Below are 15,529 nucleotides of genomic sequence, written 5' to 3'. Positions count from 1 at the left end.
TCGCTACCGCTCTTACTGCCACTAGCGACCTCTGCCACGCCAGTACAACGTACAACGTATATATCAATATAAACTATACTTTCCGCGTTCATAACAATTTATTGCTCTTTGTGAGTGATCGTGTGCGTGCGTGTGCGTGTAATAAATAATAATAATAATAATAATAATGGCCGACGCAGCAGTAGCATCAGAAGCTCCCGCACCCGCCACCCCGGCGAAGAAGCCCAAGTCAGCGGTCGGCGCCGCCGCCGCTGCCGCCGCCGCCAAGAAGCCAAAAGCGAAACCGACCCACCCCAAAACCTCCGAGATGGTCAACAGCGCCATCAAGGAGCTCAAGGAGCGCAGCGGTTCGTCTCTGCAGGCTATCAAGAAGTACATAGCGGCCCAGTACAAAGTGGACGCCGAGAAATTGGCCCCGTTCATCAGAAAATATCTAAAGAGCGCCGTCGAGTCCGGTGCCCTGATACAGACCAAGGGCAAGGGCGCTTCTGGCAGTTTCAAGCTCGAGTCCAAGTCGTCCGCTTCGAAGAGCAAGCAGTCTGCGGCCGGCGGCGCCGGCAAGGGATCCTCCGCCGCAGCTTCCGGCGCATCGTCGTCGTCGGCCTCCGCCTCGTCTAGGTCGAAGAAGAAGAAGGCGTCCGGAGCTCCCGCCGCGGCGTCCGCAGGCGGCAGGGCCGGCAAGAAGGGGGCCGCAGCAGCAGCAGCAGCAGCGGCAGCAGCCGCCGCCGCCGCCGCCGCCGCAGCGTCCTCGCCGTCCAAGTCCAAATCGAAGACGACAGTGAAGGACAAAAAGGCGGCCGCCGCGAAGAAGAAGCCCGCCGCCACGGCAGCCAAGAAAGCCGCCGCCGCCGCATCCTCCGCTTCGAAGGCGAAGGGCGGAGCCGCCGCCGCCACCGCCGCCGCTTCTAAGGCGAAGAAGACCGCCAAGCCGCCGACGAAGAAGCCCAAAGCGCCCAAACCAAAGAAGGCAGCCACGCCCAGAGCCAAGCCGGCGGCTAAGAAGGCCGCGTCCGCCACGCCGAAAAAGTGAATAAATAAAATAGACATATATCTATCTATATACAATTGCTAAACGGACGTTAAATAACGCGCACTACACGAGAATAACTCGTGGCGAGTGTTGTGTGTGTGTGTGTTGTGTGTATGTGTGACGACGATAGGTAGGTGTATATACGTATATATATGTATATATACATGTGCAACGGTAGCACGACAAAAAGCCCTTCTCAGGGCTAACAAAACTTTCCAAATACGCCATACATACATATGTTGTATCAATGAACGGTGGTACAGTTTCTTCTACGACGAACGTCTCGTGTGCTACGAAAATTTATATTATGTAATATAATCAATTAAATCAATCAATATATTCACAGTATCATGAGTGATTGGTAAGTCGGTGAATCCACTATTAGATTACTCAATTCTCAATATTCATTCAAAATTAGTGTCACAAATAATAAACTCCTACTTCATTAACAATATAATTTTGTGACCAATTGTTGTATGGTCTTAAAAAAAAAAAAAAAAAAAAAAGAAAAAAGTATATATATATTAAGTGTATATATTGTTATCTGTATTATATATATTTACTATAGTATATTTTTATTATCCGTTTCTAGGCTGAACAGCTAGCTAGCTTTCTGTTTACTTCGGCGATTGTCGTGCATCGTCGTGCGTCGTCGTACACCGTCGCGCATCGTCGTTGTACACCGTCGTGCATCGTCGTGCATCGTCGTGAGCAATCGTCTACGAGAACGCTCGCTCGTGTCCCCGCTCAACGTGCGCGCGATACACGAGTACTTATTTCAAAAAACGGGCTTTTTTTTAAGAGAGTTCCAATCCGACCGCGGTACCGCCAGGACGTCTCAATGTCCGCTTGGCATCGCTTTCGCAATCACCAAAACCAAAAAAACCCAAAAACCAAAAACCAATCCACGCACGCGCGCACTCTCGGCCACGCCATCCTGCAACACCAAGAAGACGAAGAGGACCAATCGGCGTCGTTTTGTTCGGCGAGCGGCGATCTCCGTTGTTTTGTGTAGTGCAGTGTAGTGTGTTAGTGTCCATAGGATTTCACCTGGATTCCATACCCACGTGAGTACTTTTACACAGTGTTAGCTTAAGCTAGGTACTCACCCCGGCCCCACCAGGCCGAGACATTAGGTCAAAGTAGGCACACACCCCTCGCCACGGCGGGGGGTCAATTGTCCCCAAAATGATCCGAGTAGATGCGGTTAACCTGCTAAACTACGTCGCGCAACATTTCCCCGACGCCTTAGAAGGCCTAAAAACGTACGTCGATAATGAGGCGATCGCTCAATCGCCCGAGTTAATAGAGCAGATGGAGGACGAACCTGAGGAGGCCGACGCCGGCTCGGATGAGGACGAGGCTTCCGCAAATGACGCGGAGTCCGAGTCTGAGTCTGAGGCCGCGGAGGCTTCCTCGTCGTCTTCATCATCCTCTGAGGCCTCAGCCGACGAGGAAGAAACTCCCGGTGTGGAGGATAATGACGGTTTCGAGACCGTCAAATCAAAATCGGCCAAACGGAAGGCCCGTAGATCGCTAGGTTCTCCGCCAACAACCCCAGCCAAACGCGCCGCGCGCGCAGAAAAAACCCCCTCCCCGCGGTCCTCACCCCCGCGTAGGTCTAGGGACAACGCGCAGGTAGTCAAAAAGGGTGCGCAGGTAGACTCTACCGACAAGACTGACAATACAACCAAGACAAGCAATAATAATAGTTCGATCCCCGCGTCCAACTCTGGCGACGGTTCGGTACCGCTACCGGCCGGCGTTCGTAGGGACAGGTTACCTCCCCCGATAATAGTTCAGGAAAAGAAAGCGTGGGACAATTTACAACTATGGATGTTGTCCGCTAAAGTGCAGTTCAATTCTGCCAGATCCACAGCTCAGGGAGTTAGGATTCAGGTGTTAACACCTAAAGACCACAGGGTCCTTACGACCCACCTTAGGAATTCAAAGATAGGGTTCCATTCATACGCTCTGGAGGACGAGCGTCAATTACGTGTAGTCCTCAAGGGTATCCCATCCGAATTAGAGACCGAGTCAGTTTTCAGGGACTTAAAATCCCAAAATCTTCCAGTTAGGGCAGTCCACCGTATGTACAATCAGTACACTAAGAAAAGCTACGACATGGTCCTAGCTGTCCTAGACCGTAGCCCTGAGGGCAAACAAATTTTCAATATAAAATCCATCTGCTCACTCACGGGCATCACTATAGATAAGCCATGGTCTCGTGGCATTCCCGGGCAGTGTCACCGCTGCCAGCTCTATGGGCATTCCGCCAAAAACTGTCACGCAAAACCCAGGTGCGTGAAGTGTTTAGAAAGTCACGCTACTGCTGACTGTCCGCGCAAGGTCCCAGACCCGGCCGTACCTCCCAGCTGTGTCTTGTGTGAGACCCAAGGGCACCCCGCAAATTACCGCGGATGCCCTAAGGCCCCACGCAGGTCCGGCGGAAAGGGCGGCAGGACGCATAAGGCTTCGATGCCTTCCCGTCCAGCGCAAAACCCGTCCGGCCCTCAGCCACCACTCCAACCAGCCCCTCTTCCTTCCACCAATGCGTGGAAAAAACCTCTACCAGAGACCCAAGCCGCCAAGGCCTCCAATCCCAAACCCAAGCCCTCCAGGGCCACTTCCTCCGCCCGCCAGCCCCGTGGGGAGGTAAACCTAGAACAGGAGAGTATCGAAGACGCGATCGACATTGCGACTAGCTTTTTAGACATACTAGATAAAGACGAATTAAAGGCCTTCGCAAAAGGCTTAGTAGACTCAAACGGCGACCCTAAAAGTCGACTTCAAGTAATTAAGCTCAACAGAAAGCTTATAGCCAAATTATTATATGTCAATGCTCAAACTTCCAATGGCGGTCAATAATAATATTAGAATCAACCCGCCCGATTTAAGACTCGCGCGAGTCAAGCCGCGTTCTCTCAACATAGGTTATTTTAACGCTAACGGTCTCAACACGCAAATGGGGCTAGTCCGCGATTTTGTTACAAACCGACAACTCGACTTATTTCTAGTTCAGGAAACGTTCCTTAGAAATTGCAATAGGGATCCCAAGATAGCCAATTACCGCACTATTCGTAACGACAGAGACGGCGCCAAAGGCGGCACCGTCATATTTTACAGAAAGACGCTTCACGTCATACCGCTCGATCCGCCGCCGACGCTCACTAACATCGAAGTTTCGGTCTGTAAGGTTCACATGACTGGACATCCACCCACTATTATAGCTTCCGCCTATCTCTCTCCATCAAAGAGTTTACTTAGAAGCGACCTACAGACACTACTAGACATGGGGGACTCGGTTATCATAGCCGGGGACCTCAACTGTAAAAGTACCAGGTGGAATTGCAACTCCACAAATAGAGGAGGAATCGAACTCGAAAATATCTATGACCTGACCACCTCTCGCTTTGAGATAATAGCCCCCCTCACTCCCACTAGATTTGGGCCCCGGGGCCGACCTTCAATTCTCGACATAGCCATCCTGCAGGGCGTCTCTCTCAGGCTGCGCTCTATCGAGGTAATACCAGAGTTAGACTCAGACCATAGACCTGTAATAGTTAAATTAGGACCCGATTGTCCTCCAGTTCTTCCTAAAACCACCATCACCGACTGGTCTAAGTTCGCGGAGCGCCTAGGCAATCCCGACACGGAACCGACAGACGACATACCTGACAGATTCGACTCGGTGGAAGTAGTCGAGGCGGAAATTAACCAACTTACTGACAGACTGGGTAGCACTCTCGACGAGTGTTCTAGGGAAATTCCAAGTAATCCAGAAGGACATTTTAAGATCCCGCGAGATCTCAGAAAGCTCATGAGACGTAAAAACATCGCCAATAGGGCGCACGATTCATTTCCGTCGCCGGCTAACCGCGCTAAACTCTGGAGGCTCCAAAGACAGGTTCGAGCCCGGTTCGAGGACCTCAGAGACGAATCTTGGGATCATAGGTTATCAGAGCTTACGCCATCGCACGTAGCGTTCTGGCAATTAACTAAATCATTCAAAAACGACACCGTAGTCGAATTACCGCCGTTAATCCGTCCGGACGGAACACTAGCCTCAGACGATCTCGAAAAGGCCGAATGCCTAGCGGATAACTTAGAAAGTCAATGCTCCCCCTCGGAACAACCGTGTGATCCAATTCACGTCGCCGCGGTGGACACACAGGTCGAAACGTGGGCACCGCTGCCACCAGCGGGCGAACCTATAAGACCGACCTCTGTCGAAGAGGTACAAGACATTATAAAGCGCCTTAAGCCAAAGAAAGCCCCAGGATCCGATCGCATCTCGAATAAGATCCTTAAAATTCTTCCCATTCACATCCTAACGCTTCTCGTTGCCATTTTTAACACGCTCTTAAAAGAGTGCTCATTCCCAGACCAATGGAAAGAGGCAATAGTCATAGGTATTCACAAGCCTAAGAAACCTCGCACATCCCCGTCCAGTTATCGCCCCATAAGCCTTCTCAGTTCAATGGGCAAAATATACGAACGTATCCTCCTCACTCGTCTCCAAGCCGCAGTCGTGGCCAATGACATAATCCCCCCCGAACAATTCGGCTTTAGAGCCAAACACTCCAGCATACACCAGGTACACCGCCTCACGGAATTCCTGTTATCCCGAGCCAAATTAATGCCATCAGCGGCAATCTTCTTAGACATTGCAAAAGCGTTTGATAAAGTCTGGCACAATGGCTTGATTTACAAGTTACAAAAGACTAACGTACCTGACAGACTCGTGCACATCATTCGAGACTACTTATCAAACCGCTCATTTAGATACAGGGTAGAAGGCACCCTTTCCTCCAGTAGGCCAGTTAGAGCTGGAGTCCCTCAGGGCTCCATACTATCCCCGCTTCTGTACAATCTGTACACGCACGACATCCCCAAAACCCCAGGTACAAACCTAGCCCTTTTCGCAGACGACACCGCCGTCTATACGTCCGGCCGTGTATCAGTCTGCATAGCTAACAGACTCCAAAAGTCCATGGACCGCATAGGTCAGTGGCTATCTCAATGGCGCATAGAGGTCAATCCCGATAAAAGTAACATCATTTACTTCCCCCTCCGTAGGACAGACTACCTGCCACATGTCCGCCTTTTAGGCAAAATAATTCCCGAGGCCAAACAGGCCAAATACTTAGGTGTCATTCTCGACAGTCAACTGTCCTTTAAAGCCCACATTACTTATGTTCGCCGCAAAGCGGCCTACGTCCTAAGTTGTTTGTATCCACTCATTTGTGCCAAAAGTAAACTCTCACTTAGAAATAAAATCCGACTCTATAAAGCATGCGTCAGACCCATTTTCGCCTACGCCTGTGTTGTGTTCGCACAGACAGACCTTAGCCGTTTACAAGTAATTCAAAACCGTTTCTTGCGTAATACTACCGGTGCCCCGTGGTACATGCGTAATACCGATCTCCATAGAGACGTCAAATTAGATTCAGTAAAAGAGCACTGTCGCAAGCTCTCTAGTAGTTATTTCACTAAAGCCGAATCGCATCCGAATCCGCTGGTGGTAAACTCGTGTAATTACGCCAAACGTCGCCCGTGGGATCGCCGTCGACCCCGGGATATCTTAACCGATGATGCTGACCCCATCACTAAAGCGAACGACCCTAAATTTGTAGGTAGGGCTACACACAATCGCACACATACACGCTACGCACACCGTCCCCGCCGGTGGAGACGAGGTCCCAGCTTTACTGTGGCCCAATCGCGCCTCGGCGCGAGAGGAGCCCTCAATCAATAATCCAATAGGGCATCAAGAGCCCTCCCCAGTAGGCTTTGGTCGAACCGATCGAAGCAAAGCCCCCCACTACGAACGGTGTTCGCAAGTCGCGGTCCGAGTCTCAAAGGAGACGCCCTTGCGCCACTGTGTTCTCTTTTGTTGGTACCTTCCACGGTAGCCATGCCAAGGTCAGAGCTCGTCTAGCTCGGCCTCCCCAAGTCCGGTGACGCTGTAGAGGCCGATATGGCCAACAGCATACTGCTCAATCGAAAAACGACTTTTTTTTAAATATTGTCTTTCAAATTCATCTAACTATCGTTCAACATGTCGGGTCGCGGCAAAGGTGGCAAAGTGAAGGGAAAGGCAAAGTCTCGTTCCAACCGTGCCGGACTTCAGTTTCCAGTGGGACGTATACACAGGCTTTTGAGAAAAGGCAACTACGCCGAACGCGTGGGAGCCGGTGCACCGGTCTACCTGGCCGCCGTGATGGAGTATCTGGCCGCCGAAGTGCTCGAGTTGGCCGGAAACGCCGCTAGGGACAACAAGAAGACCAGAATCATCCCGAGGCATCTCCAATTGGCGATCCGTAACGACGAGGAGCTGAACAAGTTGCTCTCGGGAGTTACGATCGCTCAGGGCGGTGTACTGCCCAACATCCAGGCAGTCCTCTTACCCAAAAAGACTGAGAAGAAAGCCTAATCCTGACACCCCTAGTGCGTGTGTGCGTGTGTGGGTGTGGATTTGGTTTTCTGAAATTTTTGGGTTTTTTTTTTTTTTGTGAAAAGGCCCTTTTAAGGGCCACAAAATATTTCCGTGAACGCTTCGAAATTGCATAAATTGTTTCATTAAGCGAGACGTCTTCTAAAACAAACAAAATATATAAAGCATGACACTACATAGTGTGGACGGTCATGAATAAGTATATATATATATATATATAACAATTTTAGGCACACATCAATTTCGATATTATAAAAAATTGTCTAACAGACCACCCACACACACACACACACACACACACACACACACACACACACACACACACACACACACACACACACACACACACACACACACACACACACATAATATACAGGTGGAAGAGGCAGCGCTTCTTTTACTGAAACTGCATATAACATAACATATCACATAACTTCAGGGTAAGTTATTTTTCTTTATAGGGCTTTTATAGAGTAGTTGAAACTGTGGTTTCATTTAAAGTGGTGCTGACAATTCCATCCTGTATACGTAATGTAAACAAATTTTTAATTTCCTACATGTATCTTATAAATTTCAAATTTAAAAGTATACGAATGATAATATGTTCGGGGGGGGGGGGGGGGGGGGGGGGAGGTGGTTTGGATGATTGTGACGTGTGTACACGTACTTGGTCAATTTCGTCTCTTAAAGGCTGGCGCGCGTCGTAAGCGCTTGTGCGTCCACAGAACGGAATGACTACCGACCCGGATCCGACGAAATTTTTTAACCGACACCGTCGTGCACGCAGAGAGTGTGTACCTTTCTCATCGATAGTACTAATTACAAACCTTTCTTATCATGCCGCCCAAGACTAGCGGAAAGGCCGCCAAGAAATCCGGCAAGGCCCAAAAGAACATCTCCAAGTCGGACAAGAAAAAGAAGAAGCACAAGAGGAAGGAGAGCTACGCCATCTACATCTACAAAGTGCTCAAACAAGTCCACCCGGACACCGGAATCTCCAGCAAGGCGATGTCCATCATGAACTCGTTCGTGAACGACATTTTCGAGCGTATCGCCGCCGAGGCGTCGCGACTCGCCCACTACAACAAGAGGTCCACGATCACGTCCAGGGAGGTGCAGACCTCCGTGAGGCTCCTGTTGCCCGGCGAGTTGGCCAAGCACGCCGTCAGCGAAGGCACCAAGGCCGTCACCAAGTACACGAGCTCCAAGTGAAGTGGTCCGTCGAAGAGACGACAGTTAAAAATCGAATGCGCTCGCGAACGTGCCGTGTGACGATGTGTGTGTGTGCGCGCGTGTATCCGTCCGTGTTCTCGTGCTAAAGTGTGTGTGTCTGCACTGGTGCTGTTACACTACGCATCGACTACATCATCATCGTCATCATCGGTCGTCGCGCGCATTCTCAAAAGGCCCTTTTAAGGGCCACTATATGAGTCGTGTTTAAAAATAAAACAAAAACAGTTTCTCGCAAAACGTCTCCCTACCTACACCTAGTTCTAAGTGTAAATATTATTGTGTGTGAGCGTGATAAATTCAATAAATAAATAAATAAATAAATAAATAAATAGTGTTGCTACTCTCAGATGAAAATAATAATACATTAATAGACGCACGCACACGAATGACAATTAACTAATGACATAATATTAATTAAGAAAGAATAATACAATAATTATTATCATCACCACATAACGATAATTAATCCTAATAATAATTATTATTATTATTATTTTTATGTACCCCCGTTAGAAACGCACGTAGCCTATTAATAATATTATTATAATGTCGTATTCATGTAATAGAACCTCCTAGCCAGCCAGCCAGCCAGCCAGCCAGCCAGCCAGCCAGCCAGCCAGCCAGCCAGCCAGCCAGCCAGCCAGCCAGCTAGCTAGCTAGCTATCTATCTAACTAACACACGAGTGTGTTAGTTAGATAGATAGATAGATAGATAGATAGATAGATAGATAGATAGCACTGACCGACGCCCGATGATGCCGGGCCCGGCCGACGCGCCAACTACTACTGATGACTGATCTGATCTCTACTCTTCTCTTCTCTTCTCTTCTTCATTTCATTATTATTTCACTGCGACCGACGCATAGTCACAGAAGACGTACACAGCACGGCATCGACGAGGCACTCTCACCGCCCGACGCCCGACTCGCCACCGCACCGCGTGCGAAAGGGACGGCACGTGCCCCGCCCCTCCCCCCCTGACGTTTTATAAGGCGCCGCCGCGCCCCACTTTTTTGAACACTTCCAATATTACTTTGGACGAAGCGAGACGTGCCCGCGCGTAACAGTTCACTTCAGTTCAGTACCGCGTTCAGTTCAGTAGTAGTGCAAGATGGCTCGTACCAAGCAAACCGCCCGCAAGTCCACCGGTGGTAAGGCGCCGCGCAAACAGCTCGCCACGAAGGCGGCTCGCAAGAGCGCACCTGCCACCGGCGGCGTGAAGAAGCCGCACAGGTACAGGCCCGGCACCGTCGCCCTCCGCGAGATTCGTCGCTACCAGAAGAGCACGGAGCTTCTGATCCGCAAGCTGCCCTTCCAGCGTTTGGTGCGCGAGATAGCGCAGGACTTCAAGACGGACCTGCGGTTCCAGAGCTCCGCCGTTATGGCCCTCCAGGAGGCGAGCGAGGCGTATCTGGTGAGCCTCTTCGAGGACACCAACCTTTGCGCGATCCACGCGAAACGCGTCACCATTATGCCGAAGGACATCCAGCTCGCCCGCAGGATCAGAGGCGAACGTGCGTAATTGCCAGCTAGCTTGCTTGCTTGCAATACAAACGAACAAACAAACAATATACACGATTGTGTATATTGTGTGTGTTGTGAAACCAAAAGGCCCTTCTCAGGGCCACAAATTATTCTGATATTTATATACGTTGTCGTTTCACACGTGTACAAAGAACCGTCTGGGCTGGCTGTCCGTCCGTCCTCGTGTCGTACTGTGTCGCACTGTTCATCTGTACGGGGCAATATTCAATGCAAACAAACATACATACTAATAATAATAATAATAATACTTAATTTAAAAAATAATAATAATAATAAATACAACATACTTGCACTTGCAACGTAGAGAGATAGAGAGATATTATATTATATATTACACTATCTATCCATGCACGATAATCATTTATATATATATATATATATATATATATATATATATATATATATATAAATAATTATGATAATAATAATTGCGTGCACTATACTATACTATGTACTATAACTTTTATTTTAATTATTATTGTTATCATCAGCATAATCCCCCCCCCCCCCCCTCTCCCCTACTCCACATACGCATGACCAACGAGTGGAGCCGAACACAGCCGAACGTAGAGGGGGGGGTATATATTTAGAGAGGGTCAAAAAATATGCGACGGTTCCGACGATCGCGCTCAAGTTATTATAGATCATATAGATCTCATCGAAGCCATTCAAGGCTTCGTCGCGGTTTAAATTTTCCAATGGCGGTCATAAATAGATTTACCCCACGGCCCGCTGACTCGCAACTCGCGCGTATTAAACCTAGAGCCCTGTCAATAGCGACCTTTAACGCAAACGGTGTCAAACGCCAAAAAGAGGCTGTGAGCGCCTTCGCGCACGCCCATCAAATAGATATCTTATGTATACAGGAGACTTTTCTTAAACCTGCTGTTCGTAGTCCTGGCATTGCGAACTACAGGATTGTGAGAAATGATAGAGCCACCCACGGTGGTGGCACTATGATTTATTACAAGAAGAATTTACACTGTATACCACTCGACCCTCCGTCTCTCGAAGCAGCCGAGGCGTCGGTGTGTCAGGTATTCCTCACAGGCCATCAGCCTTTAATTATAGCTTCAGTTTATCGTTCGCCGTCTAGGCAATTATTAGAAAGCGACATTTTGGCGCTACTTAGTATGGGAGACTCGGTCCTTCTGATCGGGGATTTCAATTGCAAACATAGACTTTGGAATTCGTCGGTGACTAATGTCAGCGGCAAGAGGCTTCTAGCCTTCACAGAGAAATATAACGCTTGTGTTATAGGCCCGCCTTCTCCCACTCGCTTTAGTGTCCTCGGCACAGGCGATGTACTCGATATTGCCATACTTTCGAACGTTGCACTGTCGCAACGTTCAATAGATACCATTCTCGACCTAGATTCGGACCATCGTCCTGTCATTCTCAAGTTAGGTGACGAGCGCCCCTCTGGCCCTCCCACCAAAACTGTGGTCGACTGGAGGAGATTCGCAAAGCTCCTCCGCTCGAATGAATCCCCTCTTAAGGAATTAATACCTGGCATCGCCGACTCCGCGGCGCTAGCGATAGACGCGGCGAATAAATTTACCGATTATATTTTAAATACAATCCAGAGTTGTTCGAAAGAGGTAACAAACTTACCCGACGGTAGGTTTGATATCTCAGAAAAGCTCAGGCGATTGATTAGACGCAGGAACGTAGCTATGCGACGACACGATACCTACCCGACTGACAAAAATCGTAGGGAATTTTACAGATTAAAGAGGAGAGTTCGATTCGAATTCGAACTTCTGCGCGGTGAGTCGTGGGATAAGAAGCTCGAGGGGCTCGCTCCATCGCACCAGGCATTCTGGGCGCTGTCGCGAGCTTTTAGAGTCGATTGTCTCTCGACTATGCCTCCTCTAGTTAGGTCAGATTGTTCAATTGCCGCCGATGACACCGAAAAAGCGGAATGTCTCGCTGACAGTTTAGAGGCTCAATGTACCCCGAGTAGTCAGCCCTGCGATCCGAGCCACATTGCGCGTGTGGATTCCGCGGTCGCAGAATGGGCGCTGACGCCCCCGCAAGGGGAACCGCTCCGCCCGACCTCTGAAGACGAGGTCAAAGTCATCATCAAAAACCTCAAAGATAGGAAGGCCCCGGGGCCCGACAAATTGTCTAATAGAATGTTCAAGTCCCTACCGGCTCAGTTCATATCTCTATTGGTCATTATTTTCAATTCCCTTCTTAAGTCGTGCTCATTCCCCGACGAATGGAAGGAGGCCATAGTCATAGGCATTCCCAAGCCTAATAAGCCGCGGAATATCCCGTCCAGTTATCGACCTATCAGCCTTCTCAGCTGTTTAGGTAAAATTTACGAGAGAATCATTCTCGTTAGACTCTCAGAGGTGGTAGAGGCCGACTCTCTGCTCTGCAATGAGCAATTCGGTTTCAGAAAGAAACATTCCGCCATACATCAAGTCCACCGTGTTGTAGAGCATATAGCTCGATACAACCTTAGGGATCCTTCTCACAGCAATACAGCTGCTATTTTTCTCGATATAGCGAAAGCTTTCGATAAAGTCTGGCATAACGGCTTGATTTACAAGCTGCGCGCCGTTTACGGCTTGCCAGACTGTCTCGTACACATCCTGCGGGACTTTCTCTCGAATAGATACTTTCGCTATAAAGTCGAAGGCACTCTCTCTTCCCCCCGCCTCCTCCGCGCAGGCGTGCCACAAGGCTCTACGCTAAGTCCTATCCTGTACTCGTTGTACTCCAGTGATATCCCGCTCACTCCGGGTGTTCACCTGGCTATGTACGCCGACGATACAGCCCTCTTCACAACCTCGCGTTGTACTATCCTATTAAAAGATCGACTCCAGAAAGCGGCCCGCGCACTCGGTGAGTGGTTCCGCCAATGGAGAATCGAAGTCAATCCCGAGAAGAGTAAAGCAATACTCTTCCCTCTCAATAAAAATATAAGAGTCTCTACCATCCATCTCTTAGACAAACCCATTCCCTGGGAAAAACAGGTCAAATATCTAGGTGTCACTCTAGACTCTAGATTAACTTTCAAACCCCACATTACAAAAGTCTGCAATAAAGCAAAGTACATTCTCAATAGATTATATTATCTCATAAACAAGAATAGTAAAATGTCACTTAGAAATAAGCTGACACTATACAAAGCTTGTATTAGACCTGTCCTTACTTACGCTTGCGTTGCGTTCGCGCACACCAAGCTTGCTCCCTTGCAAAAAGTGCAAAATAAATTCCTGCGCATCGCATCAGGTTCCCCCTGGTACGTGCGTAATGTCGACCTACATAGAGATTTTGAACTGGAATCGATTCACGAGCACTGCAAACGCTTAGCGAAGCGCTACTTTGAGCGCGCAGGCTCGCACGCGAACCCCCTCGTCGCTGAGGCGTGTAATTACACGCCTCACGCGATTCGTAGACGCCCGCGTAGCGTCCTCTTAGACCCCGATGACGCCATTACCGTAGCAAACGGCCCGTACGTAGGTAGGAAACACACTACACACGCACGACACACACACCGTCGTCGCCGGAATCGACGACGTAGTCTAGCTTATCTCACGGCCCGGCGGCGCCTCGGCGCCGTCGGGTCCAGCGGTTAGGGACCGTTAGCTCCCTTAGATTAGTCTAATTTTATCCCCCGGTCGCGGCTTCTGTGTCGCGGCCGGCTTTTGCTTAGAATAGGGAAACTCCCAGCCCGCTCGACGACCGCAAGCCGAGGTTCGAGCCCCGCAGGGGGCGCCCTTGCGTCGTCGGCACTCCCCACAGGCAGCCACACAGTGCCTGCATATTTTCAGGGACAGAGTACCCTCTTCCCTACCCACCCGGTGTCGCTGTAAAGGCCAGTAAGGCTAACAGCATTAAAGTCAAGTCCGAAAAAAAAAAAAAAAAAAAAAAAAAAATATGCGACATAAGTTTCTACCGTACGTTCGCAGTTGAACGTCTCCCCGTCACTCGCGAGGAGCGGAGCGTTAGAAGTAATACCAGAAGTGTGCATACCGCCGTCACATAGTCAACATGACCGGTCGCGGTAAGGGTGGAAAGGGTCTGGGAAAAGGCGGAGCGAAGCGTCACAGGAAAGTGCTGCGCGATAACATCCAGGGCATCACGAAGCCGGCCATCCGTCGTCTCGCCCGCAGGGGCGGCGTCAAACGTATATCCGGCCTGATATACGAGGAGACTCGCGGAGTGCTGAAGGTGTTCCTCGAGAATGTGATCCGCGACGCCGTCACGTACACGGAGCACGCCAAGAGGAAGACCGTCACCGCCATGGACGTCGTGTACGCCCTGAAGCGGCAGGGGCGCACTCTGTACGGCTTCGGCGGTTAATATTTTAACCGCCAACCGCCGAACCGAAGTGAAACCGACGAGAGTGTGAGAATTTAGTGTGTGTGTTTGCGTTCGGGCGCGCGAGCGCGGTGGTCAGTCGGTGTAATCGCGTCGTTTACATCTCGATTGTGTGTGTGATCCAGCTCGAACCAGACCGCATAATCTCTCTCTCTCTCTCCGTCGGTTTCACATAAACAAAAGGCCCTTCTCAGGGCCGCACAAATTTCAGAATTAAATAAAATTTATGTTTCTTAACCACACGGACGTCCCGGACGTTGACTTTATTAAAAGTTCAGCGCTCCGAGTGTGCACTACTAGTTACTCACTTACTATATTTGGTGGATATGGACTGGACCGAACCGAACAATATGTATTTAGTATGAATAACATCCAAGTAGCTCTAACTCATAACTGTGGTAGGTAGGTAGGTAATGTAAGTATTGAAAATGTGTATGTGTGTGACATGTTGATATATTTTGCTACACACTGCACACTCACTGTACTACTACTACTACTACTACTACTACATACATATTCATGTTGTAACCAAAGCGCACAGTTTATACTTAAGAGATGTAGCGAGCGAGCAAGTAGGCAGGTAAGTAAGTTATAAAGTTATATCCATCCGTATTATGATTGTGTAGGGAGGGTATTGCACAAGTATTAATATTATTTATAAATATCAATTGTTAGTTAAAACGCTACGCTATAATATCAGCGCGCCCTGAATTTATTCGCTACAAATGCAATTGTGAAATTATGTTCCACCAACGTAGCGTAGCGGAAATATATAATAAAGGAGTTCAATTCATTAAATCTCGTATCATTAGCATATCACCCTGTGATGCTATAGCCCACAAGTGTGATGTATGTATCTATTATATATGATACATTGTGTATGTATATTATTAATATTTGATTGATTATGCACGGTCGGTCGTCCG

The 15,529-nt window shown here is 49.0% G+C and overlaps 5 protein-coding genes across 5 annotated transcripts; all 5 read left to right on the top strand.

Moving 5' to 3' along the window:
* The first annotated feature begins 38 nt into the window (after nt 1-38).
* On the top strand, nt 39-1,241 carry LOC146536559 (uncharacterized). Its single transcript, XM_085190150.1, has one exon. The coding sequence runs from the start codon at nt 167-169 to the stop codon at nt 1,028-1,030; it is 864 nt and encodes a 287-aa protein (XP_085046276.1). The 5' UTR covers nt 39-166; the 3' UTR covers nt 1,031-1,241.
* A 5,833-nt stretch (nt 1,242-7,074) lies between these two features.
* LOC146536558 (histone H2A) lies at nt 7,075-7,573 on the top strand. Its single transcript, XM_085190161.1, has one exon. The coding sequence runs from the start codon at nt 7,092-7,094 to the stop codon at nt 7,464-7,466; it is 375 nt and encodes a 124-aa protein (XP_085046287.1). The 5' UTR covers nt 7,075-7,091; the 3' UTR covers nt 7,467-7,573.
* A 655-nt stretch (nt 7,574-8,228) lies between these two features.
* On the top strand, nt 8,229-8,912 carry LOC146536557 (histone H2B). Its single transcript, XM_085190158.1, has one exon. It carries the CDS (start codon nt 8,325-8,327, stop codon nt 8,697-8,699), a length of 375 nt encoding a protein of 124 aa, XP_085046284.1. The 5' UTR covers nt 8,229-8,324; the 3' UTR covers nt 8,700-8,912.
* Nucleotides 8,913-9,726: 814 nt separating this feature from the next.
* LOC146536556 (histone H3-like) lies at nt 9,727-10,367 on the top strand. Its single transcript, XM_085190156.1, has one exon. It carries the CDS (start codon nt 9,832-9,834, stop codon nt 10,240-10,242), a length of 411 nt encoding a protein of 136 aa, XP_085046282.1. The 5' UTR covers nt 9,727-9,831; the 3' UTR covers nt 10,243-10,367.
* Nucleotides 10,368-14,162: 3,795 nt separating this feature from the next.
* On the top strand, nt 14,163-14,804 carry LOC146536555 (histone H4). The gene has a single exon (XM_085190162.1). It carries the CDS (start codon nt 14,274-14,276, stop codon nt 14,583-14,585), a length of 312 nt encoding a protein of 103 aa, XP_085046288.1. The 5' UTR covers nt 14,163-14,273; the 3' UTR covers nt 14,586-14,804.
* The last annotated feature ends 725 nt before the right edge of the window (nt 14,805-15,529 follow it).

The sequence above is a fragment of the Heliconius melpomene genome, chromosome 9 (assembly GCF_056956725.1).
Source record: "Heliconius melpomene rosina isolate 202511_hmr_F chromosome 9, ASM5695672v1, whole genome shotgun sequence".
NCBI classification, from domain to species: Eukaryota; Metazoa; Arthropoda; class Insecta; order Lepidoptera; family Nymphalidae; genus Heliconius; species Heliconius melpomene.
The sequence above is the reverse complement of the archived record's forward strand: the minus strand, read 5'-3'. Positions and strand labels throughout refer to the sequence as shown.

Bases quoted from the DNA above. Each gene is read 5' to 3' on its own strand.
- LOC146536559 (XM_085190150.1), top strand. From the start codon at position 167: ATGGCCGACGCAGCAGTAGCATCAGAAGCTCCCGCACCCGCCACCCCG.
- LOC146536558 (XM_085190161.1), top strand. From the start codon at position 7,092: ATGTCGGGTCGCGGCAAAGGTGGCAAAGTGAAGGGAAAGGCAAAGTCT.
- LOC146536557 (XM_085190158.1), top strand. From the start codon at position 8,325: ATGCCGCCCAAGACTAGCGGAAAGGCCGCCAAGAAATCCGGCAAGGCC.
- LOC146536556 (XM_085190156.1), top strand. From the start codon at position 9,832: ATGGCTCGTACCAAGCAAACCGCCCGCAAGTCCACCGGTGGTAAGGCG.
- LOC146536555 (XM_085190162.1), top strand. From the start codon at position 14,274: ATGACCGGTCGCGGTAAGGGTGGAAAGGGTCTGGGAAAAGGCGGAGCG.